A 27131-nucleotide genomic window follows, 5' to 3' on the forward strand; every position below is an offset into this window, starting at 1 on the left:
GTTATGATATACGTTATCTCAAGTCACACCTGCCTTGTTCAAGATTTTTATTACTATAACAGTGATTCATGGGGCTGGAGTGATAGCAGAGTGGATAGGGTGTTTGCCATGCACGTGACTGACCTGGGTTCAATCTCTGGCATCCTCTATGGTCCCTTGAGCCCTGCGTGTAGGGCCAGGAGTCAGCCCTGAGCACCAATGGGTGTGGGACCTCTGGGGGGTGGGGTGGGGGGAGCAATTCAATCCTCTAAATCAGGGTTTCCCAACCAAACTGGGTGATACCATCTAGGGGAGAGGGTGCTGGGAAGATCTAAGAAGGGATAACAGCCTCAAGCATGATTTTTGGGGGGTGGGCGGTGGGGGGGGGGGGTTGTTGGTTGCTTAAAGAAGTCAGATGCTGGGGGGGGAGGGGTGCTGAGCAATCCTGAAAAGGGGGTGGTAGGCCACTTTAGCTGGTGAGCTTCTGTTCCAATCACAAATCACAAATCACATATCATCCTGTTATTCGTCGATTGCCTCGAGCAGGCCCCAGTAACGTCTCTTTCATCCTAGCCTTGAGATTATATTCAAGGCTCTTTAGGAGAATGAGACCCATCATTGTTACTGGCATTTGGCATATTGGGTACGCCACGGGGAGTTTGCCAGACTCTGCCATGTGGGCAGGCTACATTCAATAGCCTGCCAGTTTGTCCAAAATAGGAATGAGATAATAAGATGTCATAATAAGATGTCGTGCGGACGCATTCATGGCCGCGCGGTTCCGGGAGCTGGTTTTTATAGTCTCTCAGTCTTGGCTGTTGATGGGATTACACGGCACCAGGGGGTCATTTGGTGGGTGTGACCCCCGCCTACTGGAATTTGGAGGATCTGGGTGTAGGATGCTCGGCCCCAATCCGAGTAGGCTTGGACCCTCTGCCAGTACCTTGATGTGTGCGGAGAGTGGTCTCAGCATGGTGGTGGCTGGTCCTGGATGTCTTCAGCTGCCAGAGCCCTGGTCGGGGCTGGGAGGGCTCTGGCAGCTGAAGACCTCCAGGACCAGCCACCACCATGCTGAGACCACTCTCCGCACACATCAAGGTACTGGCAGAGGGACAAAGCCACGCGGCTTCCGGGGCCGAGATCTCCAAGTCTACTCGGATTGGGGCCGAGCATCCTACACCCAGCTTCTGTTCCAAATGATCAAATTCATCAAGTCAGAAATACAGAGGCAAGGAATTCTGTGCCCTTCTTGCTTGGGGCCGAGGGGCAGGGAGGCTGGGGAGAGTAGGGAGGGAAGACACAAAAGGCACTGCTTGAAATTGGAGAAAAATCTCAGGATGCCTTTTCTGCATGAAGATGTATGCAGAAAAACCATGTGTTACAAAATGCAGAATTTCTAGCCATACTGTACTCAGGAAACGAGCGCCCAGCCCTGCCCAGCTCTGCCCCGCCGATGCCTTCTCTGGGGACAGCAATCTGGGGGGTGCCCTTAAAATCGGGTGGAATTCCTTTAGGGAACATCCCCGGCCTCCAGCTCCACCGAGAGCAGAGAAGCAGGGCAGCATGTAGCTTCTGAGATGACGTCCACGGCCACGGTCAGCCCGGCCCACCCTGAGCGGGGGGAAATGATCTCACATGGAGCTCCAGGGACTTCAAACTCAGGTCAGCGAAGGCATCTCCGAGCTGCCGCTGTGTGTGCACCATCTGGAAGAGCTGGGTCGATAAGGTCTGTGCCAGCCGGAGGACATTCTCGTACTTCTTCTTGTTATCTCTCAATATGTCAATCTGAGCTTCGAGTTCAAGGTCCACAGTTCTGGAGCCACGGCCTAGCTTCTCGGAGATAATTTGCCTCGTGCACTGGAAGTGGAAAGATGCACTTTGTTTAGGGAGGAAAAAACAAAATTACCAAAGCAAAACCAGTGACACAGAGCAGTCTGCAGTGGCCCCACGGCTGAAGCAGAGTGCACGCCACTGAGGGCTTCAAGCAGCGGACACACGCCCTCAGCCTTTTATGTCCCTTTGGAAGTAAATTAGGGGAGAGAAGAACCATGGAGACCCCCTCTCATACCACGGGAGGCTTCCTCCCCTTTACCCTTCTTCTAGTCTCTTTTCTAGGAGAGGGGCCCACACCCAGCCATGCTCAGGGGTTACGCCTCGCTCTGTACTCAGGAATTACTCTGGCGCGGCTCAGGGGACCATATGGGATGCCGGGGACTGGACCCGAGTCAGTCACATGCAAGGTAAACGCGCTATCTATTAGACTATCTCTCCACCCCTATTCTATTTTCTGAAATAATCTCTTCTGAGTTTTTTTTTTTTTAAATCATCATCAGCAGCAGCTGTATTAGGACCTAGAAGGGAAGGTGCCCACCACGTCTAGTAACTGACCCGCCCGCAGGGTCCGACTGAGTTTTACTCCCCTGGCCCTGCTGCTGGGCGGATGAGGCTGCCCCGTGTGCCCCCAGCCCACATCCCTGCGGTGGCAGTGCTCAGTCGTGTGCCTGCTGCAGAATGCATGCTCGGCCGAGGCCCACTGTCCCCAGTACGGTGCTCGCCAGGATCTCAGGGCCTGGCCGCGGCACCTGCACACTTTTCTTTCTGGGTCGTGGGGGCCACGGCCCCTGGTGCACAGGGCTGTACCCAGGCTGCCCTCTGGACATCGTCCCAGCCCCTCATTCAGCATTATAGGTGCAATGCGTGTGGGGGTTGCATGTCCTTCGGGGACTGTGGAGGACGGAGGTGTCCGGCCCAGGGAGCAGAGCCACCAAAACTGTGTCCAGCACACATGGGAAACTGTGGATCTGAACTCGAGGCCGTATACTTACAGGACCCAGGCTCTGAGCCACCTCACTGTTTCTCGGGGTCCCAGAGCAAGTTTCGGTCCCTGTAGCACAGGGCCCACACATCAGTGCTGGTGGTGAGGCAGAGGAAGAACTGAGCTCGGGGCCTGGCGCACACAGGGCATGCGCCGATACCCACAGCCCCTTATTAATTTCTTTCTTAAATACCTCATTTCAAAGACCGTGGAAATAGGTTTCCTTGTAATTTTTGATAAGATTAAAAAATGATAAGCAACTTTACCACTCGGTAATATTTTTCAGGATAGTCATAGGTTATCTCATTGCTTAAATTTAACAACAACAGCAAAAATATTCTAAAAAGGTATCAGGTAGCAATTTTGTAGTAGTGGTAGTATTGCGTTTTTTTAAATTTGCAAATTCACTCTTTAATAATGTCTAAATTTTAGCTACAGAATATTTGTTGTAAACTTAAAATAGTCCATGAAGTAAAAGGTGAATCTGCCCTTCCTTTTTTAAAAGCCACTAAATATTAGAGAACTCCTGTCCGATGGGCCACCAAGACTTCTTTAAACACGTATGATGGCATTTATGTACATCTATACCTATGCAGCTATGCAGTACTACCAGTGACACTTGCCTTCTCCCTGTGAGAAAGCATGTGGCTTCAGAGGAGCGCAGATACACAGTCTACTACAAGCCAAGAAGGCAGAACTCAGAGAAGAGCCTCCAGACCGCACAGAGCGAGATAAATGCACGCAGCTCTGAGTGACCATTCTTCCCCCAAGAAATAATGGTTGCAGACAGACAGCAGGGTGAGAGGTCTAATGGGAAAATGTTTTTGTTTCCAGGAAGCGAAGCGAGTAAGAAAAAGCCGAAAATGACACATAAAACATATTAAGGTAAATATGGACATCTGAAAGTGTTACAGGGCTTCCAGTCCAATCCAGAAAACTATCCACTCTGGTGAAAGAAAACCCGCGGGATGTGAAGTGTGAGCATTTTGGAGGCTCCTGCGGGGCTGGGAGCGAAGGCAGCAGAGAAGAAACAGAACTGCCGGTCACCGCCCCACGCCGGGATCCCCACGCTTCCTCCTTGAGGACAGAGAAGCAGATTTTTATGCAGATGACTTCGCTGCACATTCTGGAACTCAATGCAAAACTGGAGATGTGTCTGTGTTACGAAGCAAATATAAAATACAGGAGAACTAAGTCTCAGTTCTTGACCCTCTCCCAGGCACAGGAAAGCGCAGATGGCTTACAATGAGCCGATGGTCCTCGTCAGTCTTCCATACTTAACAAGAATTCATTTCACAGATGACAGGACAAATGGAGCAAAGTTAACGGGCAGGAAAAGGGAAAAAGTAAATGATTGTTCTATGCTGCTTTCCTACTTGGGGGGAGGTGGATGAAATGAAGAGATAAATAATGTATAAAATACCATGAGTCACCATCATTCCAGTTTACAAGAATTTACATGAATTTACAAGAGAGTCACTGTGTACTCTGAGTATTTAAATAGCACCCAGAAGTTTTTCTGTAATATGGGGTGGGGGGAGACATTTAATTACAAGGGAGAGAACCCTTCACGGAAGAGGGGACAGATATAACCACAGAGTTAAGGGCAAAGCGAGCAACAGAGCATGTCTTGATGGCGTGAGGCCTTCACTTCAATCTCTGGTGCCACTAAAACAAAATGTTATATGAAGGGTGAAGAATAGGGAAGAAATGAGCATAAAAGAAAACCAGCTGAAATTGAATAAGGGGGAAAAAAAACCCAACCAGTAAACGAAATGAGGCAATGTGGTAAGAAAACTAGAATGAGAGTTCAAAAGATACTGATCAAAAGACCATAAAGATGAATTTGATGAGTGTACGATTAATGGTTGCAAATTCTTAAACTTTTTTGAAAACCATGTTATGCCTGGGGCAGGGGAAGTAGCTTGAAGAAGGCAGAGTGCGTGCATGGCGAACTCAAGACCTCAAGTTTAATACCCGTCCCTGGCAGCAACCCTGGTGGCCCTGAGCACTGTAAGCTGGAGCAATGGCATCACAGGGCCAAGCACCAAACCATCAGGCACAGAACATAACCCTTGGGAAGATTTAATGTTTGGGAAAGAAGCCAAAGACCAATAACTGGCCATCCATCTGTGAATGTTGAAGCCAAGATTATTCGTAAAAAGAGAAAGGAAGAACATGGCTTCCTTTTTACATAACAGAATATGCAAAGGCAATGAAGAGTTAACCCGAAGTTCATTATTTACTGTCCTGACAGCAAAGAATAAATTAGAAAATATACAAACTTTGGATTCAAAATCTGTGACTGGAATCAGGCTGACTAGGATGATACTACTGAGCATAAGCCGCTGGCCTGGCCTTGGTAACGCTTTATCTAGTGCACTTAGTGCCACAATGGCCTTGCAGTCAAACTCAACAATCAGGAAGATTTGAAACATTTGAGGAAAATCCCTGATGTGTTTGCCAAAGAACAGTAAGAGTCAGAAATAAGGCAAAAGCCAGGAAGGATCTGAAGTCCATTTGAAGACTTGAAGGGAAGCGCGGGGTTGAGCCAGAGTCAAGATACTCAAGAAAGGGGAGCGATTCAGCTCAGCCCTAAATCAGCCAAATCATAACCAAAGCTTGGGTTACCCAAATGACAATGAATGTCTACAGTAGTGAGCTCACAATTTGGACCCACAAAGGTCAAAAAGCCACAAGATAAAAGTCACTTGGACACAATCTGATCCTTTACTCTGAGCATCACTGAACCAAAAAGCTCGTCAGCTCAGATACCCTGGCCCACAAACACCATAAAATCACACAAATCATGTCCTTCCCATATTTTGACTTAGAAGAAAATATTTAGGCTCCATATTAAGGCTCTGATTAAAAAAAAAATTCCAGGTAAGCCCCTTCACACAATATTGTGTCTCATGTACAACACTGAGTATAAAGGCTGGTGTTTTCAATAACAAACATTTCACAAAAGGCTGAGCTGGCAGGCTAATATAAGAGGAAAGATTGAAGTTTTCAGTCATTTGTCTTTGTTTGGGGGCCACACCCAGTGGTGCTCAGAATCCATTACTGGTAGGGCTCAGGGACCAATGTGAGGCCAGTGATTGAGCGCAAGTCAGCTGTACCCGGGTATAGTGCAGGATCTATTTCTACTATCACTCCGCCCACAAGAGGAAAGAGAAAAATCTTAGTAAGTCAACTTAGGAAATTGCAGAAGAAATGGAAGAAAAAGACTTGATCATAAAATACACATACAGAAAAAATACGTGAAGAACAAGGAAAACATAAACATGAACTATAGAAGTCACTTACAGTTTGCATGCACTATTTTGTCATTAGAATTTGGTTCAGAGACACAGCCTGTGTTCCTAAGCTCAAAAGGCGGGTCTAGAGAATATTACCCACTAAAGTAAATGTCATGAAGAAATGAAGGCAGGGATGGCCGACGAAGTCTACTGGGCAAATCCAAGAAGGCTGTTGGATCTGGTGTGAAAGACCACGGGTGAAAGGGAGGAGGAGCCTCAGGAACAGCGAGGGGGTGTGAGAAGGCAACAGCGCAGCGGCAACGGGCCTAAGGAACTGGGCACGGCATAGGGGACATCCAAGAGAAAGAGGACATCAGACAGGCGCGCAGAGGCCTGAGACCCGCGTGCCTGTCTGAACAAGGAGAGACCAAGGACTTTCAGAGAGAACACTGCAGGCAGCACGGGACAAGCGGGGTGAGGTCAGAAGCTTTATGTCGTAAACCACTATACCCTTATTTTTAGTTTTTTTAAAAAAATAATATTGAAAATGTGGGGAGTAGGTTTGGGCTACCCTCAGGGCTTACTGTGCTCAGGCGTCACTTCTGGTGAGGCTTGGGGAATCACAGGGAGCACTGGGGATGGAACGGAGGTCGGCGTGAACAAGGCCTGGACATCCATGCTGGCTCCCCGGCCTGCTGATGCAAGTTTTATCAAAGGCAGCAGCAGAGTATGATGAGGGCAGGACGAAGGATCAGACACCAGGTACGTGGCAGGAGGGAGAGGGAGTGGGGCACAGTGCTGAGCATTTGGGTGAGCCGCAGTGACAGGAAGGAACGCGAAGGGAAAATGCCCTGTGGAATGAGAGCATCTGCGTCCGTGGGACTTGAGGGGCAAGGACGAGAGACGGCCCGGTTGTTTTCTGAAGATGACTCTTAGCATTTCTTGGCTTCTACAGTGAAGTGACATAATGTTTTTCGAAATGATTCATGGCTATGTGTTAGGGTTGTGTGTGTGTGTGTGTGTGTGTGTGTGTGTGTGTGTGTGTAAGATAGTAAAAAGTTGATGCTGTATCGAGGTACAATTTCTGATGAAGGAATCAATCACTAGACCCACAATGATGTCCCTACAGTAGACAGGATTATGGCTGACACTGACCACCTAAACTGCTCCACAACTCCACCATCTTGCCCCTGTTAGGATTCAAAAGGACTAAGTGGATTTGGGGCCTGATGTATTTGTTATACATTAAACATAGTAGAGATGAAATAATTTGCTTATTTGCTTAGAGAGAGCATAAACTACTCTGAAGCGATGTGAGCAACAACACTGAAAAGTGTTCACAGTCACAACACACTTGCACTCTGGTGCCGTCTGTACATTGAGGCTGGGTTACCACAGTAAGAGAGGGAAGTTTAAACTTTGGAAAATGGGTGTAACTGTCTTGACGTTCAGCTATTATAAAATACCAGAAAGAAAGGGAAGGGGAAGAAACATCTGTAGCTGTTTTACAGCTACAAGTACCGTAAGGAAGTAAGAGCTCATCAATGATGTGCTGCCAGCTATTTAAACATCTTAGTAGCATTCTCCCCCTTTTCCTACTTTTTAGACTACAATTTATGCAAAGGTTATTAATAAAAACATAATATTTTAATTTCTAGTTCTACTTTATATTTAGATAGCATCATTCTCTCCTCCATATTCATATAATCATAATAAATTTGAATAACACACAAGTGAAAACTCTGAGCCAGTTAAGGATGGAAACATTAAAAAAAAAATAATTACAAACCTTATAAGTGTTTAGACTCCATTTTCTAACAAGTTCTAACTTTTCCATTGCAGGATTTTTAATTTCATCTGCTAGAATAACTGGTCCACTTTTTGTCTGTGTTTTCTGGCCACCTGCATGATTATAACAAAAGATACAAAAACAAACCAGATCAAGACAAGTAGGAAAAGAAAAGAAAAGCCTGGTGGTCTTCAAATTAAACTCATTATCGGAAAACTAGAATTTCCTGGAATCACTGAGAATAACTTCTTAATCATAAAAAATATTTCTCTCCACTAAACACAAATGCCATGGAATTTATCTTCTTAAAAAATGCAGCCTTCAATTTTCTCTTCAAAAAGAAAATTTCCACAACTAATTTTATAACTTAATGACCCTGAAGAATTATGAATAAAAATCTAAAAGCCACATACTACTCACAGAGATCAGTGGAGCAGTAATAGTAATATAATTTGGAGGATTTAAAAATATCCTCCCCTCATTATGAAAGGCTGGGTAAAGTAAGAACCTCACCACATCTCCTCCTCCTCTGCCTGAGATTTCTTCCTAAAAGTCTATGACTGAGGCAGTATAAAGAATAAGCAATAAGAAATCATTGTCCAAGCAATTCTACAACTATATGGATCCTAAGAGGAAAATATTTTTTCATTCACAAAAGTGTTTAGTGGACATTTAAGATATGTATGACTTGGAATACAAACTTTACAATAACTTAAAAATAACAATGAATAAGGAAGAGAGAAAAGAGTTGTTAAAAGGGGTTCTGAAAAGTTAAGGTCAGCAGTTTCTTCTCTTACTCCTAGAGTCAAACCAGCCTCAATTCTGTGCTATAGCCTATGATTACAATACCAATACCTTAAGAAGTTATAAGGTTTTCCTAAAAACAAAGTACAAAATGTTAGTATTTCACATACAAAGAAAAATAGAATTCAATTGTTTTCCCATTGTCATAGTCTGACAATATTTAAGCACAGGGCAAATTTGTTACAAAGCAATAGTTTTTGCCACAAGAATTTTGCCATTGGGCATATCTGGTAAATTACATAGTATTTTGCTGCAATCTGCAAAGTACTTGTAAGTGGAGAATTAAAATAGGAATATAATGTGTTCCACTTAACCTATTCCAAATCACTGTCAACCAGTTGTTAAAAGCCTCTAAAAACAGAGGGTGGAGTGGCAAGGCAAGTGTTCAGGATCAAAACCAAAAGTGAACCAACATTTCCAGAGCAGCAAAAGGGTAATTTAAAACAAATCCAATTTTATAATGCTTTATAACCTTAATAAATTAAATCTCAGGATGGCGATATGGTCTATCAGCTTTGAAAAGCCAGAAAGAGAGATATGGCTAGAAGGATTATTTTTCTTTTTGTTAAATGTAAAAAGCAGCAGCCACCAAAGAAAAAGAAGGAAAAGAAGAAGAAAGCCAGAATAACACACACCTAAGAATCTAAAGCAAGTGATTATGAAACTGAGTGAATTAGTGTAGCTTCAGCAGTAGCAAGAAGGACTTTATCCAATCAGTGCAGTGAATACCTGCAGGAACAATTAAATCGGTTCCTGGTGGAGCCAGTTGACTAGCTGCAACCCTGCTAGGAGACAGAACAGGTGGAGCTGGGGAACCTGAAACGGGCAGACATTGAACTGTGAAAATCCTCTTCCACCTCAAGTGTTCAAAAATGTACATATGAATACAGGCTTCCTGACACTTCCTTCAAAATACTCAAGAACCAGGATTAACAACAGAAATGAGCATGTTTGCTTCTTTGCTGGAAAGGTCTAGTAACAAATGGATGTGACCAGGTGAACCGTGGACTTGTCATCGAAATAGTAAACCAAACAAAGGACACCAGGAAAGATACCTGACAAGACCCCAGCTAAACCACGACTTTACCTGGACTCCTGTTTCCAAATCAGTTTACATAATGTGATTAACGGCCCACAGCTGAATGATGTCAACCTTAAATATTTCGTAAGTTTGCTATGTTAACAGACAAAAGAAAACTCTTCAAAGTCAAAGGCACATTGCAGAAATGTGAGGAACTCACAACCTCCACAGGAACTGGAGCCCCAGATTTCAAACCATGACTGAGATGATCAGATAATATGGACCAAAGCTACTCAAGGCAAGGGTGTCCTTTGACAGGATCAGCCTCAAGGATGTCTCAGGGAGCTCTTTAGAAATGCGAATTCTTAGAAATCCTCTGGAACCAGAGAATGCAGCTGAGAAACAAGATCCTCTGGGATCTGGGATCCACAGATTTTCAAGTCCGAGACGGTGATGCAGAGTATTATTCTGATTTACGACAAACATGACTTTTGGAGTTTTAAAACCCACCGAGGACAGTCCAAAAGACCTTCTGTTACCAGAGTGAAACAGTGGCACATAGAAGTCACAGTTAGCTTTTGGGGAGGAGGGAAGTCAGGGAAGCTACACCTGGTCCTGCGCTCGGAGATTATTCTTGACAGGTGCAGGGACCCACATGCGGGTGCTGAGGATCAAATCCGGGCAGTCACAAGCAAGATAAATGCCCTACCCACTGTACAGTCGCTTGGGCCCACCAGTTTGCTTTTTTGGTTCATTTTTTTGGGGTCCTTCCTTGCCAAATCAAAATCGTATCTAAATTTCCAGTGCCCAAAATGATGTTTCATATATACACTGTGGAGTGATTAACACAATGAAATTCATCAACATATCCTCACCTCACAGAGTTATTTTTTCTTGGGGTCAGGGGCAGGAGGAGGTTGGAACATATTGAGATGTTTTAGCAAACTTCAAATCATCAGCCCCTTCTTAAGTAACAGTCCCTTGGTGTGCCTACACTGTCTACGGGGTCTTAAAGTCACTAAGATCATTCACAACCACGACTGAGTGTGAGAGCCAGGGGAAGGAAAAAGACTGTTATTGATTTAATTTGGGGGGAGATTTTGAGGGCTATCCCCCAAAGTTCTCAGGGCTTACTAACCTGGCACAAGCTTGGGGGTCACTCCTGGCAGGCTCAGGGGACCATATGGGCGGTTAGAGACGGAATCTGAGAAAGACGTGTGCAAGGCAAGCGGCTACCCACTGTATCTCTCTCTAGCCCCAGGAAACTCTGATCACTGTGAATTACAAAGTTATCCACGAAAATGATTTTTAAATAAAACACTGAGTTCTAAATTCCAATCTGGGATTTGAAATTCTGGCTCTATATACTACGTAGCTTCAGGCACACTCTCACAAGTCACTTGCTATTTCTGTGCTTCAATTATGTACAAGCATGGAAAGCTGCCTAGCCAATACTACTGCTAAGGTTCAGCATTAATCCAAAGGAAATGCATATTCTACTTGCTTTATTTATTGCAAATTCTACAACTTTAGGGGGAAAATAAGTTTTGAAAGTATTAAAGTTTTTCACTTTTAATAGATGACTCTAATGTCTGTAGTTTACTGCCTGAGCTGTCTAGTAGGCATCTTTTTTCAGTTTCATTCTTCCCTACTTCTCTAGAAAACATCTAATATTTAAATTTTATAATGAAAATTTTCTAAAAGGGAAAAAAATCAGTATCAATTCTTTTATTATTAAGAATTGTTCATATCTCAGATGTACTAAATTCCAAAGAAGAAATGGTCACCAATTCCAACAAATATAAAAACCTAAATTTGGATTGGATCTTACTTTAAAATCCAAACCTACAATAGAGTCAAAGTATTCTACCTTTCAAAGCAACATACTTGGTTCTTTATTTTTATTTATTTTTGTTTTCTGAGTCACACCCGGCAATGCACAGGGGTTACTCCTAGCTCATACACTCAGGAATTACTCCTGGTGGTGCTCAGGAGACCATAAGGGATGCTGGGAATCGAACACGGGTCGGCTGCGTACAAGGCAAACGCCCTACCCACTATGCTATCGCTCCAGCCCCAACTTGGTTCTTTAAATCCACTAACCCATAACATTTTAAATTGCAAGAGATGATGGAAATCAATCTGTTAGACAAATTATAAGATAACTGAGGCCCAGGGAAGTTAAAACATTTTTTCCAGAGACTCAGATCATCTGAATTCATATTATAAATGCATTATTAAAAATTCAATACATAAAATACCAATCTGCAAGTTTGTTGAACTGGAAGGCATGTTAACAGGCCGCCATTTTAGACAAAGACTGTATCTCCATTATTTGAGGCACCTGTATTTCTTTAAGTATTAAATGGCAACAACTGTAGGTCCATTTCTTAAAGACCTCAGGCAACATGCTTTGTTATTCTAGTTATTACACTTCATTAATCTTGCATGAGAAATCCCATGACATGAGATGTGTATAATATATATGTAACAAAGGAAACACAAATGACAAAGTGGTGCAAAGGAAACTAAGAAATCCAGCTTTTGGGCTTTACTTTCAAGGTTAATTATTACTTCTCTATATCCTTAATAGTGCAACACTTTAAACTGCTAATTTAAGCTACATTAGTTCATTAGTTATTAAAGTCATCCACTGATACCCCACAAAATAATTTTTTTTTTTTTTTGCTTTTTGGGTCACATTCGGCGATCCTCAGGAATTACTCCTGACTCTCTACTCAGGACTCACTCTTGGCAGTGCTCGGGGGAGCATATGGGATGCTGGGAATTGAACCCAGGTCAGCCGCGTGCAAGGCAAACGCCTTACCCTCTGTGCTATTGCTCCAGCCCCCACAAAATTATCCTTAAAAAATTCAGGACCAGGGCTGGAGAGATAGTATAGTAGGTAGGGCGCTTGCATTGCACCTGACCTATAAAGATTCAATCCCTGGCATCCCGTCTGGTCTGACGACTGCCAGGAGTAATTTCTGAGTGCAGGGACAGGAGTAACCGCTGAGCAACGAGAGGTGTGGCCCCAAAACAGAACAAAACAAAATCCAGGACTCTGTGGATTGATTAGGTTAGAGGGATTAGCTGGGTTTCATCTCTACAACAGAAATCTGGAACTCTGACTGATCAAAATTCTGTTGAAACAAAACTCAGATACCAAACTCACTGCCCTCTTAAGAGCTTTGCGTTATTCCTGATTTCCAATTTCCAATGACTGCAATTAATCAGCTAGGCAGTTGCAATACCTCTTGTTGGTAGGCTGAATTTAAGATTAATATCTTTTAAGTTTGTTCTAGAGTTGCAAAGTAAATGGTAAACACTTCTCTTGTGATAAGTATTCAGCCAATAAAGCCATTAAGTTATATTTCAATCCTTTCCCCAAAGAGTTAATGCAGCCCTAACTCCTTTAGTGTAGCCTCACAAGACCTTTCTCCTAATTTTTAACCAGGCTGCTGTTTTTCATTCTTCCCAACTTCTCGTGTCTTAATTAATGCTTATCAAATCAGGTATGTCAAAGTGATGCCCTTTTAAATATACAGAGCAACAAAGCAGTTCATATGAAAATGGTTTTAGAAAGTCAAAGGGGAACTCTGGTTAAGGACACCACGAAGGGGGCTGAGTAAAATGGGGAAAGGGGGTAAACTAGACGGTCATGGCTAGAAGCCAGACTTTCGATGGTGATGACAATGTTTTGTCTACAGATGCTGAATACAAAGCCATACCCGAAATATATTGCTATAGAGGAGTGTCAGGTAATTAAAGAAACAAATAGCTCAGAGATGTCAATTACTGCCATTATAATGAGACATCATTTTTATTCCAATCGGAAGAGTTAGGATGTGTCTGTAAACACTTGTGAAATATGCAAGGGTTCTCAAGCACGGCATTTACAATGGCCAGTTATCGTATACTAGTCCAGGTAAGAGAAACATAGACTAACCCAAATGTCAGCTGGGTAATTCACTGGAGGTAGGCGATATGGTAAAGGGTTAAGGCCCCTTCCTTGCATCTGCTGACCACTGTTTGATCCCCAACATCCCATACTGTCACCCGAGCAGTGCCAGGAATGACTCCTGAGCACAGGGCTGGGAACAGCCACTGAGTATTGCTGGGTGTGGTCCTCCTCAAAATCCAAAATAATAATTCGTAATTTTGCTGAAAATACACTAATTGTAGAAATGTTTTATTCTTTGTTGACATTTAATTTGGCGATTGGTCCAAATTCTTTGTGCCTGCACATTATGCAAAGCCAGTCACAGCTTTTATCTCCCCTCTCAGATCCCAAAGGGTCCCCTCAGTAAGAATGTTGCAATGCTGCAGTGGCCAGAGACTGATGCCCATGCTCACCTACCACGCCTTTATTTCTCTGAATTGTAAGAATAAAAAAGGGGGGGAAATAAGTGCACTACACAGCCCATTCACTTCATAATCTATCCTAGAGGAAAATAAACTATAATACACAGAGAATTAGCCTAAGCACCAATTTTTAGGAACCACTTAGGAAAGGCTATACAGCCAAATAGAAATTGTTCTTGAATAAAATAGTGGCCACTAGAACATTAAAAATATAGAACACTTTTATATAACTGCAAAAATGGGCTAAGGACTGAAAAGACAGGTTTTAACTTTGAGAATTATAATATACAGTAGTAAATTTAATATGCTATATTGAACATCAGCTACTTATGCTTTTAACTACATACAGCTGTCAAAAAACAACCCATTCATTACAACCTTCAAATACTTACATGATCCTAAAACATTTATAGGTAAGAGCATTTAAAAAGGAGGTAACTTTCCCTTGTATTAAACATATATACATAGCATGTATAGGAAAGTTAACACAGCAAGACTAACTGCTTATTCTTTTCCTTTATTTGTTCTTGGGATATAGCTAGCTGTGCTCAGGACGTACTCCTAGCTCTGTGCTCAGGAATCACCCGCTTCCTTCAGGGAGTGGGGAGTCTGGGTGCCTGCGAAGGAGGGCCCCAATGCACGGTGTCCACCAAGAATTTGGGCACTGAGTTCCCGGGTGCCACATCCACCCACCCACTCTGTGTGAATCAGCCCAGCCCTTGATGAGCACTCAGGGGATAGGACAGCCCTGTGTGCGTGGGCCCACTGTCCCCCAGGCCTGGCCTCGGGCACTTTTGCTTTCGTTGACTCTGCAGGTTTACTCTGGCTATAAGAAACCCGCATGGTGTGGGCGACTCTCCACGAAGCCCCAAGTCTGCTGAGCAAATGATTTGGTCTGAGAATGGTCCCCTGGCTAGGCCCTCTTACCTGCTCAGCATGTTCTGGGGTGAAAAATAAAAGTTTTATTTTCCTAAATCCATTCGTACGGATCAACATTAACTGATGGTTATAAAATTTTGTGGTTATGACTGAAAATTCACTTTAAGTCTGGATTTCTGATCATATTTTAAAGTTTTTATTTCAGGACTGAAAACTAATTCCTCTGCGGGGGGCTGTGGGAGGTGGAATTTTGGCCACTCCTGATTGTGCTCAGGGCTTCTTCCTGGCTCTGCACTCAGAGGTCACTCCTGGCAGACTCAGAAGACCATATGGGATGCTAGGGATCAAATCCTGGTCTGTCGAGTACAAGATAAGTGCCTTACCGCACCGTCTCTTGGCCCCCTTGAAAACCAGTTTTTAAATACTAATCCATGAGCTTGTGCAGCAGGTTGAGCTATTTAAAGGAAAACTGCTGAAACAATCTCTAAATTACTTCCACAGAAAGAGAAAGGATTCTGTCCATGACTTGTTGGACTAAGGACTCGGTTCCTATGTCTTACTAAAGGTGGCACTGGGGCTCCCTTCTCCCCCATCCTCCACACCAGTCGTCTACGAATACGCGGGTACTTACCTTGAGATGCTCCTGCTTCAGCAACCCCCTCTTTGGTACTGTCAAAGCCATGAGTTGTCATTTGGGTTTCCGAGAGACCAAGTCCAGCTGGCAATGAACGCTTCATATCCTTAGCAACATTTGAATAGAAGAGAAAAACTCTGTGAAATACTTCAAATCCCATGAGAGTCTACCCTATCTATATTTTTCATCAATCCTGCAATTCTTCTTTTTCTCATTGTGCAGTTTTCCTCTTATGCTATTGTGTCATTTATATAGTGATGCTTTAGCTGCAGCAAACTCAGTAAGATTTAACACTGAATGCTAAACAAAAATATGTTCATTCATCTAGAAGCAAGCAAAGTGGCAGACATTAAAATCCTATCTTCTTTTCTGGGAAAAGGAGGCTTCAGGGTCACATCCTGGACTTCTCAGGATACCCCATGTGGTACTGGGGATTTGAACTGAGGTTGGCCACATCTCTCTGGTCCTTTAAAATTCTAGTTTTCAATTTCTAATCTATAGATACACCAGGAAAAGTCCTTTTAAAGAACAGAATTCAGGAGTCTGGGACTGCTCAGTGGCAGAGCACTCGCCCTGCACGGAAGAATATATAGGTGTTAGATCCCAGCCAGGTCCACTATATGCCAACCCTGATCCTAGTGGTACCACTGTTTGGTGATGCTCACAGCACACAGAGCAACCAAGTGTGCAGGTAGCACAACTAGAGCATGCTCCCCCCCAGAGAGCACCACAGTCAACACTAGCACAGGGAAAGGGAAAAACAGAGAAGAGAATGTAGATGACTTAACAGTCACGTCTGCTATATTAAAATGAATGACAGCTAAAATAATTACGATGGGCATGGCTGAGAAGGCAAACAGGGATTCTCTAACTTCATCAGGGTTTGGTACCAGTTATTTCTTGTGCTTCCGATTTTCATTAAACACTGTCAACCTATAACTACAAATTAGCTTATTATTAACATTCTTGGTTTTCCACTTTGCAAAGTCAAAACTTAATAATCTCAAAATGAACCAGAGTTGACAGGGCTGTTCCCTGAGCAGCTCATGAATTTTAGATAGGTTTCCACTTGATTTGTATGTGGGGCCTGAATTCTTACTAGAGAGATCAATCCATCCTCATCTTGAGCTAGCTAACAACTAGCACTGCTGTGACTATTTAGCTTCTGGTTACACTGCTTACCCCAGTTCCAGGATCTGCCGTCAACTCTCTTTTGTCTCCTTTGCTGAACCTGCCCCCTCTCCTCAATCACCAACTCCTGGATGCCCAGGACTCCTGTCAAAGGACTTTATCTTCTCCATTCTTTCCCTGGGTGATCCTGTGAGGCATCTGCCTTTAAAATACATCAACCCATCGCCCAAACCTGGGTGTCTTCCCTGAATGTCCCTTTCTAACCCTATGTCCAACTCTACACTTGCCATTCCTGCTTGCTAGCAGATAGGCACCGCAAACTCAGGGTGCCCCACTGACAACATAAAGCAACAGTGCCACTGGTAGCTGCTCTGACCCAGCAATGGCATCTCTACAAGAAAAATCTTAGGACATCATCTTTGACTCTTCTTCTCTTAGACCTACATCCAAACTCATCAGCAGCTTCTCTCAGTTCCATCCTCAACATACATCCAGGAACAAACTAATTCTTACCACCCCATTGCTACCACCTCCTTGGTCTGTCTACTCTTTCTACATGTTAGACTTTTGTTTTATCTTGTTTGGGGGCCACATCTGGCAGGGCACAGGGGTTACGCCTGGTTCTGCCCTCAGGAATTACTCCTGGAAGTACTTGGGGAATCATATAGGATGCCGGGAATCAAACCTGGGTCAGCTGCGTGCAAGGCAAAGCACCCTACCCACTGCACTAACTCTCCTACCCGCCATGTTAAGACTTTCTGAGCAAGGCAACAAGATACACAAACGTTAACACACCAGTTGAACTTGGTGCCCAAGTAAAGACTGTAAGGATCAGAGGAGTTGAGCCCTAGCAAGCAAATCCATGAGCCCCAAATAGGAAAGAAGAAAGTACTGCCTCCACTCTGGAGCACAAGGGGCTTTACTTACTCAGGGAACCGACACTTAACAAGCAGCAACTCAAGGTCGGAGCGATAGGACAGCGGCCAGGGCATTCGCCTTGCACGTGCCTGACCCGAGTTCCATCTTGAGTTTGATCCTCACCATCCCAAAGCCCCAGGAGCAATCCCTGACCTCTACTGGGTGTGGCCCCCACACGAAAACAGAAACAAAAGCAAAACAAGGGGCAACTCCGCAACAGCGGGACAGCAGCTGCTTCGGAGACACTGCATGAAGGAAACAGTAAGTCTCTGGCCCTGCTGCACTCACCTGGAGGGGAGGAGGAGACAGATAATAAACAAGCTATGTATGGCAGGTGGGAAGTGCTGTAAAGAAGTAATAAATCAGGTGGTTATTTAAAGGCAGAAAGAGACAGGCAAAGGGCCCTGCATGGGAGTATCCCTGATGATCACTAGGTCAAAGGTGGCAGAATTCAGAACAAAGCAAGGGGAAAGAGTACTCTGTGTTGGGGGGGAGTTGGGAGGGAGAAGAGGAACAATGACTCAAAATATATCCCCCAACCCACCACTGCTGGGAGTAATTCCTGAGTGCAGAGTTAGGAGCATCCGCAGGGTATCACCAAGCATGGCCCTCCAACAAAACAAAACAAAAATGCAGCCGTGCAGAACTCTTCACACTCACTGGCTTTTCTGCCTCTCCCCATCCCACTGCCCCAACCCGCAACCACTGCTTGCTCCCTGTGTTTTAAGGACGGATTTTCCTACTCTGGCAGTCAGCCATGCAACAGGATGACAGAGCCCATTCGTGGAGCATATTCCACTGAGGGTTCATTCACGTGGTAACTTGAGTCTTTCTCCAGCTGAATTATATGCCACTGGATGTACGCCCCTCGATTTGTTGATCCATTCCTCAGCAGGATATGTGGATAGTTTCCACTCTCTCACTACTCCACAGCATGTTGCCACGAGCGGCGGTGCACGCCTCTTTGTCTAGGTCATTTGGCAACGGGGCCATTTGGCTGCATCCGTGTTTAACCTTCTGAGCAATTGTCAGGCTGTCTCCCAAAGGGGCTGGGTCATTTGGTACTCTCAGAAGCAATGTACGGGGTTCCCATTTCTCCTTATCCTAGCCAGCGTTTGTTCGAGTCAGCGTCCCGAATGTGTGTTCTCAGTAGACTGCTTCTGGCACAGCTGATGCCTCATGCTGTTGAGCACCTTCTCGTGTGCGTGTTGGCCATTCACACACAACCACAATAGAGAAGCCTCGGCTCACATCTCTGGCTATGACCCGTTATTGACATACTGGTTCTTGCGCCCTCCTCTCTGCTGCTTCTCCTGGGATGGCGGGGACGGCTGTGGCACTCACCCACTGCTTGGGTTGTGATGGCCAGCCCCATTCTGGCTGTCTGACTTGCCAGGGGTCACTGCAGTGCTCAAAGGCTCACCTGGGCTCACAAAATTCCTTCGCCTATTCTAGCTCCCTTGCTGCATAAACTAAGATTGTCCAGTGCATTAAAAAAAAAAAGCCACCTGGGACTGTGACTAAGACCATGTTGAATCAGGCAATTTGGGAGGCATTGAGGTCTCAGCAAATTCAATCCTGTGAAATACAGGCATGAGATCATGGCCTTCCACGCATTTCCACTGTCACAAGCTCCTTCTGACAATGTTCCATGTTCTCATGAACAGGTCCTCAGCATAGTGCTAAGTATTTTATTGTTTTCTTTTTATGCTACTTCTAATTGGATTATTTCCTTTTTGGTTTTGGATTAATCATGCTTATTAAACAGAATATGCTTTCCATATTATTGTATTCTGCAACTGTGTTAAATTTATGAGTTCTGAAAGTTTTAGTATGGGTTTCTTAGGATTTTCTACATGTAAAAGGTCCTATCAGCTTGACTTCTTCCTTTCCCCAACCTGGATACTTTTTATTGGTATTATTTATGTCATCTGCATATTGTGCCAACATTCTCTGATGTGTAATACTTAACAAAAACGAGTTTAATAAGTACTAGTAAAACCAATGGACACTCAACATACAGAGTTTTTCATTAGCAAGATTAAAATCTCTGTTAGTTAATCCACTGGAGATGAAGTCTACTCCAAAAAAGGAAAAACTAATTCAGACTAGTTTTGGCAGGGGTGCCTTGTTGTTACATACATGCACACATAAACACACATACACACACCCCAATTCTAATAACTTGTTACCCAAGCAAAGCTAACAAGCAAAGTTATGGCAAACATTTTTTAAAAAATATTCTAAGGATCTTATTGCTAACTATTACGGGAACAAAAATACAGAAAACAATAGCATAAAAACAAATACCAGTAAGTTGCAAAGATCAGTCGTATCCCCTCCGCCAGAAATCGAACCCAAATGAGTTATATCCCCCGCCCCATATTCTTGCTTTCTTCACTTTCTTTAGCAAGGTTCCCCCCAAAAATGAACTTTTAAACTTTTTATGGCAAACTATGAAGACATTTATCCACAGAAAGGTTCTTAATCACTTATAAGCATCTGTGATAGCCTCCTCAAATTCCAGCCAGTGGTAGGAACTCGAGAGGCCTGGAAAGGTGATCTGGCAGACTCATCGAACACTAGCCTTCCTGGTCAGTGGCTTGGCGGTCCTGGGCAGTACTGTATGCTTCCTTGACCTGTATTTGTTCAGCTTCTATAAATAGAGACTCTTGATATTCAAGCTCAGAGGACTCAGAAAGTCAGGGGGAATCGTACGGGCAGCACCTGGCACAGGTGCTGGATTGCGAGCTCAGGCATTCAGTTACTGCGGCATCCCTCAGCCCGCGGCAGAGCTCCCCAGGGCTCCTCCAGCCATCGCAGGCCCAGTACGGGGAAAGCTAGCACCCCGCCTGCAGCAGGTCTAAGCACTCGGATGCAGCTGTGTGATGACAGTGCAAGATCGGAAAATGACCGAAGAAATGAAAATGCAAAACGACTTATGAGAAACATGGACTGTTCTCTCTGGGGCCTTTTAAATTCTGGGTCATGGCTGGGAAATGGTGCAGTGGGAGAGCACTTGTCTCATATGTGCAAGGCACAGGGTGTGATTCCTAGTACCACTGGGCGTGCACACACACACACACAAACACACACACACACACACACTCACACACATGCCCTCCCTCTTTATGGGCCTGAAGAGACAGCCTGTCTTACAAGTAGCCAAGCTGGGTGTACACACACACACACACACACACACACACACACAGTCACACACATGCCCTCCCTCTTTATGGGCCTGAAGAGACAGCCTGTCTTACATGTAGCCAAGCTGGGTACACACACACACACACACACACACACACACACACACACACACTTTATGGGCCTGAAGAGACAGCCTTTGTCTTGCATGTAGCCAAGCGGGGTTCCACCTCCAGCACCACATACGGTCCCCAGGCTCCATTAGGAGTGAACCCTGAACACAGAGCCAGGAGTGTCCCAAGAATAAACAGGTGTGGCCCCCAAAACCAAACCAAAACTAAAACAACAACAATAAAAAAAACTTTTTAAAAATTCTTGTAAACTGTTGGTCTTTCCTTGTTTATGTTGCTAAGTGAACCTTCACTAAGTTCTTCCGCCTACAGATCTGGAGCCTGTCACACTAAGCCACTGTCAACATCCCCACTTAGGGTCAGCTGTTCCTTCCACAATCTGCCTTGAATTTCACTTCCGCTGGATTTGCCATTTTTTACTCTCTACAGTACTTCCATCTTTGTTCACCCACTCTCTTGTGATTCTCCATCTTTGGAAAAAGTCATGTGGCTCTAAGAACGGAGATAAGAAGGCAACATACTATACCTTGCTGTTTACTGTGCACTAACAGACACACAGTGACAAATCACCAAGAGGTTTTGATGCAAGACCACAATTTATCAACATCATGTTGGCACCTGTCATTTATATGGTGACTTCTGGGCTTTAGTGTCAGCAGCCAAGTTTATACTTCATGCAATTAGAGTTAAGACACCATGGTAACAGAAACTTGAGCTGGTATTGGGAGCTGGTGTTATTTACTTAAACAGTGGCAACTGAAATCAAGGCATATTTGGATCTACACCAAGCAAGCAATGCCTGTATATTATTCCATTTAATCTTGACAATAATACTTTAGGAGTTGTTACTGTTTTACAGAGCAAACTATGACACACTTACTCAAAATGTGCCCATGAGTAAGCAACTAGGAACAAGGTTAGGAATAAGCTTCAAGAAACGGAATCAGCTGTAAGGCACAATACCTGCAAAAGCCATAAACAAGTGATTAGTCCCTAGACTTCATCTTAACTACTACAGATGTGAAACAATGCAGTCAAAAAGAAGTATTTTAAAACCACTCCTTCCTAATTGGCTAGTTTAAACCCACCAACACACAGCTTCTCAACTTGTAATTTCCTACTGGAATAAATCAGGGCCCTGCCGATGCCATATCACGTATTTCCTATGTCAATGCCGCCTTTTGTCCTCCCACTGGCATACTGTTTTGAAGAGCACTTCCAATTAAAACAATCTTCTAGATTTATTTCCTACTTTAAAGCCCGATTTCTGCATCCATTCATTTCCTCGAAAACTCGTCCAGTTAATTTTTTAAAATACCAACATCAATGATTTCTACTTTTAAGCACTGGTGCGTCTTTATTCACACATTGAAACCAGACCATCGAGGAACGGAGTGAATAGTACAGTGTGGGTAAGGTACTTGCCGTGCAGGTGGCTGACCCAGGTCTGATCCCCAGCACCTCACATGGTTCCTTCCCCTGGGCCCTGCCAGGAGTGATCCCTGAGCACAGAACCAGGAGAAAGCCTTAAGCACTGCTGGATGTGCCCCCTCCCCCCCCCAAAAAAAAACAGACCATCCTTCTTTGCCGGAAGACAAGTTATAAAATAAAATACTGGCAAACTACAAGATGTTTTTTGAGACTTTATGAAGCCAATCATTAAGAGCAACTATTTTTAGAATGGCTTCCTTGAACGCTGCCTTGCTCTAAGTTTTGACAGCTTCCGAAGACACCCATCGACACAGGATGCGTAAGAAAAGGGACAGCCACACATCGTCGGAATGGTATGGAGGTCAGACAAGCCCCAGACACAGGTGCGACAGCAGCAGTCTCAGGGAGGAGGGAGCTGGGAACAGATTTTAGGGACTGATGACTGCCACTGATGGCCAACTTCTCAGCAGCCTCCAGGTCTGCCCTGAATTTGATCCTCCAACTCTATATGGAGCTGGATAACATTCCAGCGACTCCGTGCGCCCCCAGTGCGGGCCAGGAATCCTTGACTTGGCAAACAAGGACTTCTAGAAGAAACCCAAAGTCCTGGATAAGGGACGGCTGGAGAACTGCAAAGCACTATGGCCCGCCAATGCCTCAACTGTTATTGGTGCACGGAGCCTGAGTGAAAGCCGTATAGGGGGGCCCATTCAGACCCTGACCCCACGGCTCCTGCGGCCCCCGTCCAGCAGCCAGCACGGCACAGGCTCAGCGACTACACCACAGGGGCGGGGCTGGGAGGAAGCAGGATTTTAGACGCTTGCTGAGCTTTTGGGAAACTACATGTTCTCTAAATAATATAATTTGGCATTACGGCTCACATGTAAATGTGCCTTTACATAACACTTAAAAATTGTTTCAAATGTCTGCTGTAAGCCCATGTGTGGCTCAGTAACTTTTAAGATACTTACTAGAGCACTTATTCCTATAGTTTCCAGAACATATTTGAGAGACAATAAGCCCATTTATAACCAACAACATAGAAACTTTCATTTGCATTTTTATGTTGCTGACAGTCAAGCCAAATTTTAAGACTGTGCAAAGTGATGCTTAACATCGCACAAATGAAATAATCCTGAAGTTAACTTTCTACTCAAACTCCCAGGATAAAGCTAGACTCTCTCATAGTTTTCCCCCCAAATTGAATTTGGCTAAAGCAAAGTATAATGCTTTTGGTGAAAATTTCATGTATTCTAAGTCCCTTTACAAAGAATACAAAATAAAATTTGTCGTAATCATTTCCAAACGGTGACAGGGGTGCACATTTTCAACCACAACAACCTATCTACGGCTTGGATACTTAACAGAGAGTGCTGGAGACAGCGCTGGGGGACGCTGAGACCCAGTGGGTGATGCAGGGTAGTGACAGAAAGTGCTGGAAGTTGGGTGCCTAAACACTGATGGAGGGAGGTGACACAGGCAGAAGGTGGTGGTGCTGGGACATGTCATGCAGGAAATCCAACCATTAACGGTTTTGTAAATCACAGTGCCTAAAGTTTCTTCCGTTTTTTAAAATGTAATTTCAGAAGTTGTGATTCGGTGTGTTAATCTACTTTTGAACTACAGTTAGTACAAAGCGAACGTATGAAACACAATATTCAGCAAATTATATTTTAAGACAAACCATGAACTGCTGCATGCACAGTCTCTGTTCCAAAGGTGATCTGATCCCTTGAGAAAAGCAAATAAATGCCAACACTGGGCTGAGGGGAGGAAACAGCCGCCAAATCATGTTCTTCTCTAGCCTGTTGTAGACTGCTAAGTACAGAACACGAAAACTACTTAGCTCAACAAATGCACTGAAGAATCCTAGAAGGGCTGAATAGATACAAACATTATCACAGAAAAAATGATGTTCTTTCAGATTTTTCTATTAAAATGAAAAAAAAAATAAAGATGATGCATGTTGGGAAATTAAGTACAAGAGCTAGAACGAGTCATAGAGCCTAATCTCTCTTTCCTGCTGGCCACAGAAGGCCAGAAACCTCACTTCTAGTGGTAGCTCTGCCATGTATGTACTCCCATCCATTCATTTATTCATGCACCAAACATTTCGTAAAAGCCCTCATTATCTATTATGTGCACTGTTGCCAGGCCCTGGAGATGAGCTAATGAATGGGAGATTCTGGCCCTCACTCAATTTACAGTAAGATACTTAGCCTTTCGGCATAGCTAATTAATAGGGTAATTCCATAGCACCCCAAGGGTCCTCTTCCTCAGTGGTGAGAGTCAGGATTCTTCTAAGTACTCTCCTACTGACCTGAAATCTTTCCGTTCAACTCAGACCTTGCAGACCTGAGGACCCAGAGATCAGAGTGATCCATGGGAAAGGTTTCGAAAATCCTTAAATTCCCTAAAATGACATGCAAAATTTGGAAGGCTTTGCATGTATGTGGGCTGGAGCGATAGCACAGGGGTAGGGCATTTGCAGCCAACCCAGCTGAGCCGGATTCAATTCCTCAGCCCCTCTCGGAGAGCCTAGCAAGCTACAAGTATCTCACCTGCATGGCAAAGCTTGGCAAGCTACCCGTGACGTGTTCAATATGCCAAACACAGTAACAACAGTTACTGGGCCCGTTCGAGCAAATCGATGAACAACGGGAGGACAGTGCTACAAGTGCTACAGTGCATGTATGTATATAATTTTGCATATATGTGCACTTTTCCTGAGAAAGGGCCATAGACAGAGAAAGCAGGAGTTTGCCCTAGTTTGGAGTTCATCTCATCAGGACTTTCATACCTGTTCTATCTACTGGGCTCAGCTCTCCAAATCTGTCTAATGTGAATGACTCACAAGACGATTCAAACAAGCAGAGCTGATATTTACTTCCCTTTGATTCATACCATGAACCACACATGTATAATAAATTTTTTGACCAGTACATGTTAACAGCATAAATAATACAAAGCTTACAAGTCAGAGTAATTTATATTCTATAGCGATTATGCTTCATTGATCTTTAAAAAAACTAACTGCTTCAAATCTAGAAACAAATATTTTTGGCTGAAAATAACTGATATTATAACTCCTCATCTCCTACACTAACTGCTGTGGCTCATCTTAAGAGAGACTAACAAACCTAGAAATCTTAAGACACATCAAGACGCAGAGAGGGGCTTTCTATGATGAGTTCCGTAAACAGAGCCTCTCCGAGGACCCACTGAACCAAATCAAATGAAAAATGGACAGTCAGGAGGAAGACTTGAAACAAGAGCAGAAACATTTACATCTTCACTGCCTGTGCCACAGCGACACTAACTGGCCAGTTAAGTTATGACAGCTAAATAACCTACCATCTTAAGGTTAGACAATGTTAGACACTGTAAGACGCAAAAAACTCTATTGAGCCAGCTTTATATGATCCAGCTCTATTTGCTAAGATCTAGTTTTATATATGCAATCTCTTTTCTGGCCTATATATATATACTCTAGTGAAAAAGGACACATTTTATTTATTTTTCTAAGGACACATTTTAATACTTAATAGTTTCTATTTAACACTAATGCTGTACTTACTACCTTCTATTTAATGCCAATCTCAGAACACATTTCAACATTGACACTTCCTATATAAATTCTTCTTAAAATAGAAACATGAATTTAAATTTAATGGTAAATGCCATTTGATCAAGAAAAGAGTATTTCAGAAAAAGAACTTTTGTCAAGTTTTCAGAAAATTCATGCCCAACATATAGTATGATCTATTGAAAACGGTCAAAGGTGTCAAAAATCAGATGGGCTGGTCACGTAATGAGATTTAAAGACGACCGCTGAACTAGAGCTGTTACGGACTGGATTCCATGGGATGTCAAAAGACCACGTGGCCGCCCACCTACCAGATGGTCAGACTTCTTCATCAAGATCATAAACGATCGGTTTGAGGCTCTTCATGTTCCTAGAGCGACTTTAAGACACTTGTTTTCTTTTTCTGTTTGTTTTTTGGCTAAACTCAGCGATGCTCAGGGGTTTCTCCTGGTTCAGGACTCAGAATTACTCTTTGCGGTGCTCAGGTGACCAAACAGGATGCTGGGGATTGAACCCAGGAAGGTCCATAGCAAGGCAAGCACCCTACCCATTGTACTATTGCTCTAACCCCTAAAATACTGTTTTTCAATCATAAAAAAGAGTGCACATAGCAATTTTAATTTAAATAATATGGAAATTTTTGTTTGGGGGGCCACACTCGGCAGTACTCAGAGATCACTCCTGGTGGGGCTTGGGGAAACGACATGGGGTGCTGGGGACAGAACCCCATGCCACGTGCTAGGTAAGTGTCCTACCCACTGTAGTATCTCTCCTACTCTGATATTAAATATTTAAGAGAGTATCAGAACATACATTTCTTAAGAGCAAGTACAAAGAAAAACAAGTTTCATGATGCTGAATTTCTTTAGACAAGTAGGGGCTGTGGTGGATGAAGCACATTATTGCTTTGAGTCTGGTCTTTTGGTAAAGTTCACATCCAAGAAGGGGGATGACATCCCAGATAACAACTCCTTTCCCCTTCTCACCCTTCCTTCAGCAGAAAGTGAACTGATACTGCAGAGGAGTCTCAAGACCAAGTCTGACTACAAAGCAACAAGTTTATGGGGTACAAGTGCAAAAAGAACGGATTTATACAGCCATTACAATTTCACTGACTTCACCATACTGAAACTCCTCGTCATAAAGATAAAACTTAGGTAAGGTAAAGGCCCTCCCGTTGATCATCGATTTGCTCGAGCGGGCCCAGTAACGTCTCCATTGGAGATTCTGTTGTTACTGTGTCTGGCATATAGAATACG

At 43.8% G+C, this 27131-nt stretch overlaps 1 protein-coding gene across 7 annotated transcripts in view; it reads right to left on the reverse strand.

Moving 5' to 3' along the window:
* The window catches only part of ARFIP1 (ADP ribosylation factor interacting protein 1), an 84254-nt gene that overhangs the window by 38235 nt on the left and 18888 nt on the right, over positions 1 to 27131 (reverse strand). For 3 of the 7 annotated variants that reach the window (XM_056119106.1, XM_056119105.1, XM_056119101.1), the window contains 4 exons: positions 15526 to 15634; positions 9359 to 9445; positions 7826 to 7938; positions 1615 to 1836 (listed from right to left, as the gene is read on the reverse strand). In XM_056119106.1, the coding sequence (XP_055975081.1) occupies positions 1615 to 1836; positions 7826 to 7938; positions 9359 to 9445; positions 15526 to 15634 (531 nt within the window). Of the gene's footprint in view, positions 1 to 1614; positions 1837 to 7825; positions 7939 to 9358; positions 9446 to 15525; positions 15635 to 17865; positions 17922 to 27131 lie in introns of those variants that run through there. The other 4 variants (XM_056119107.1, XM_056119104.1, XM_056119109.1 and 1 more) reach the window with 4 other exon arrangements.

This window comes from Sorex fumeus, unplaced genomic scaffold (assembly GCF_029834395.1).
Source record: "Sorex fumeus unplaced genomic scaffold, SorFum_2.1 ptg000039l, whole genome shotgun sequence".
Lineage (NCBI taxonomy): Eukaryota > Metazoa > Chordata > Mammalia > Eulipotyphla > Soricidae > Sorex > Sorex fumeus.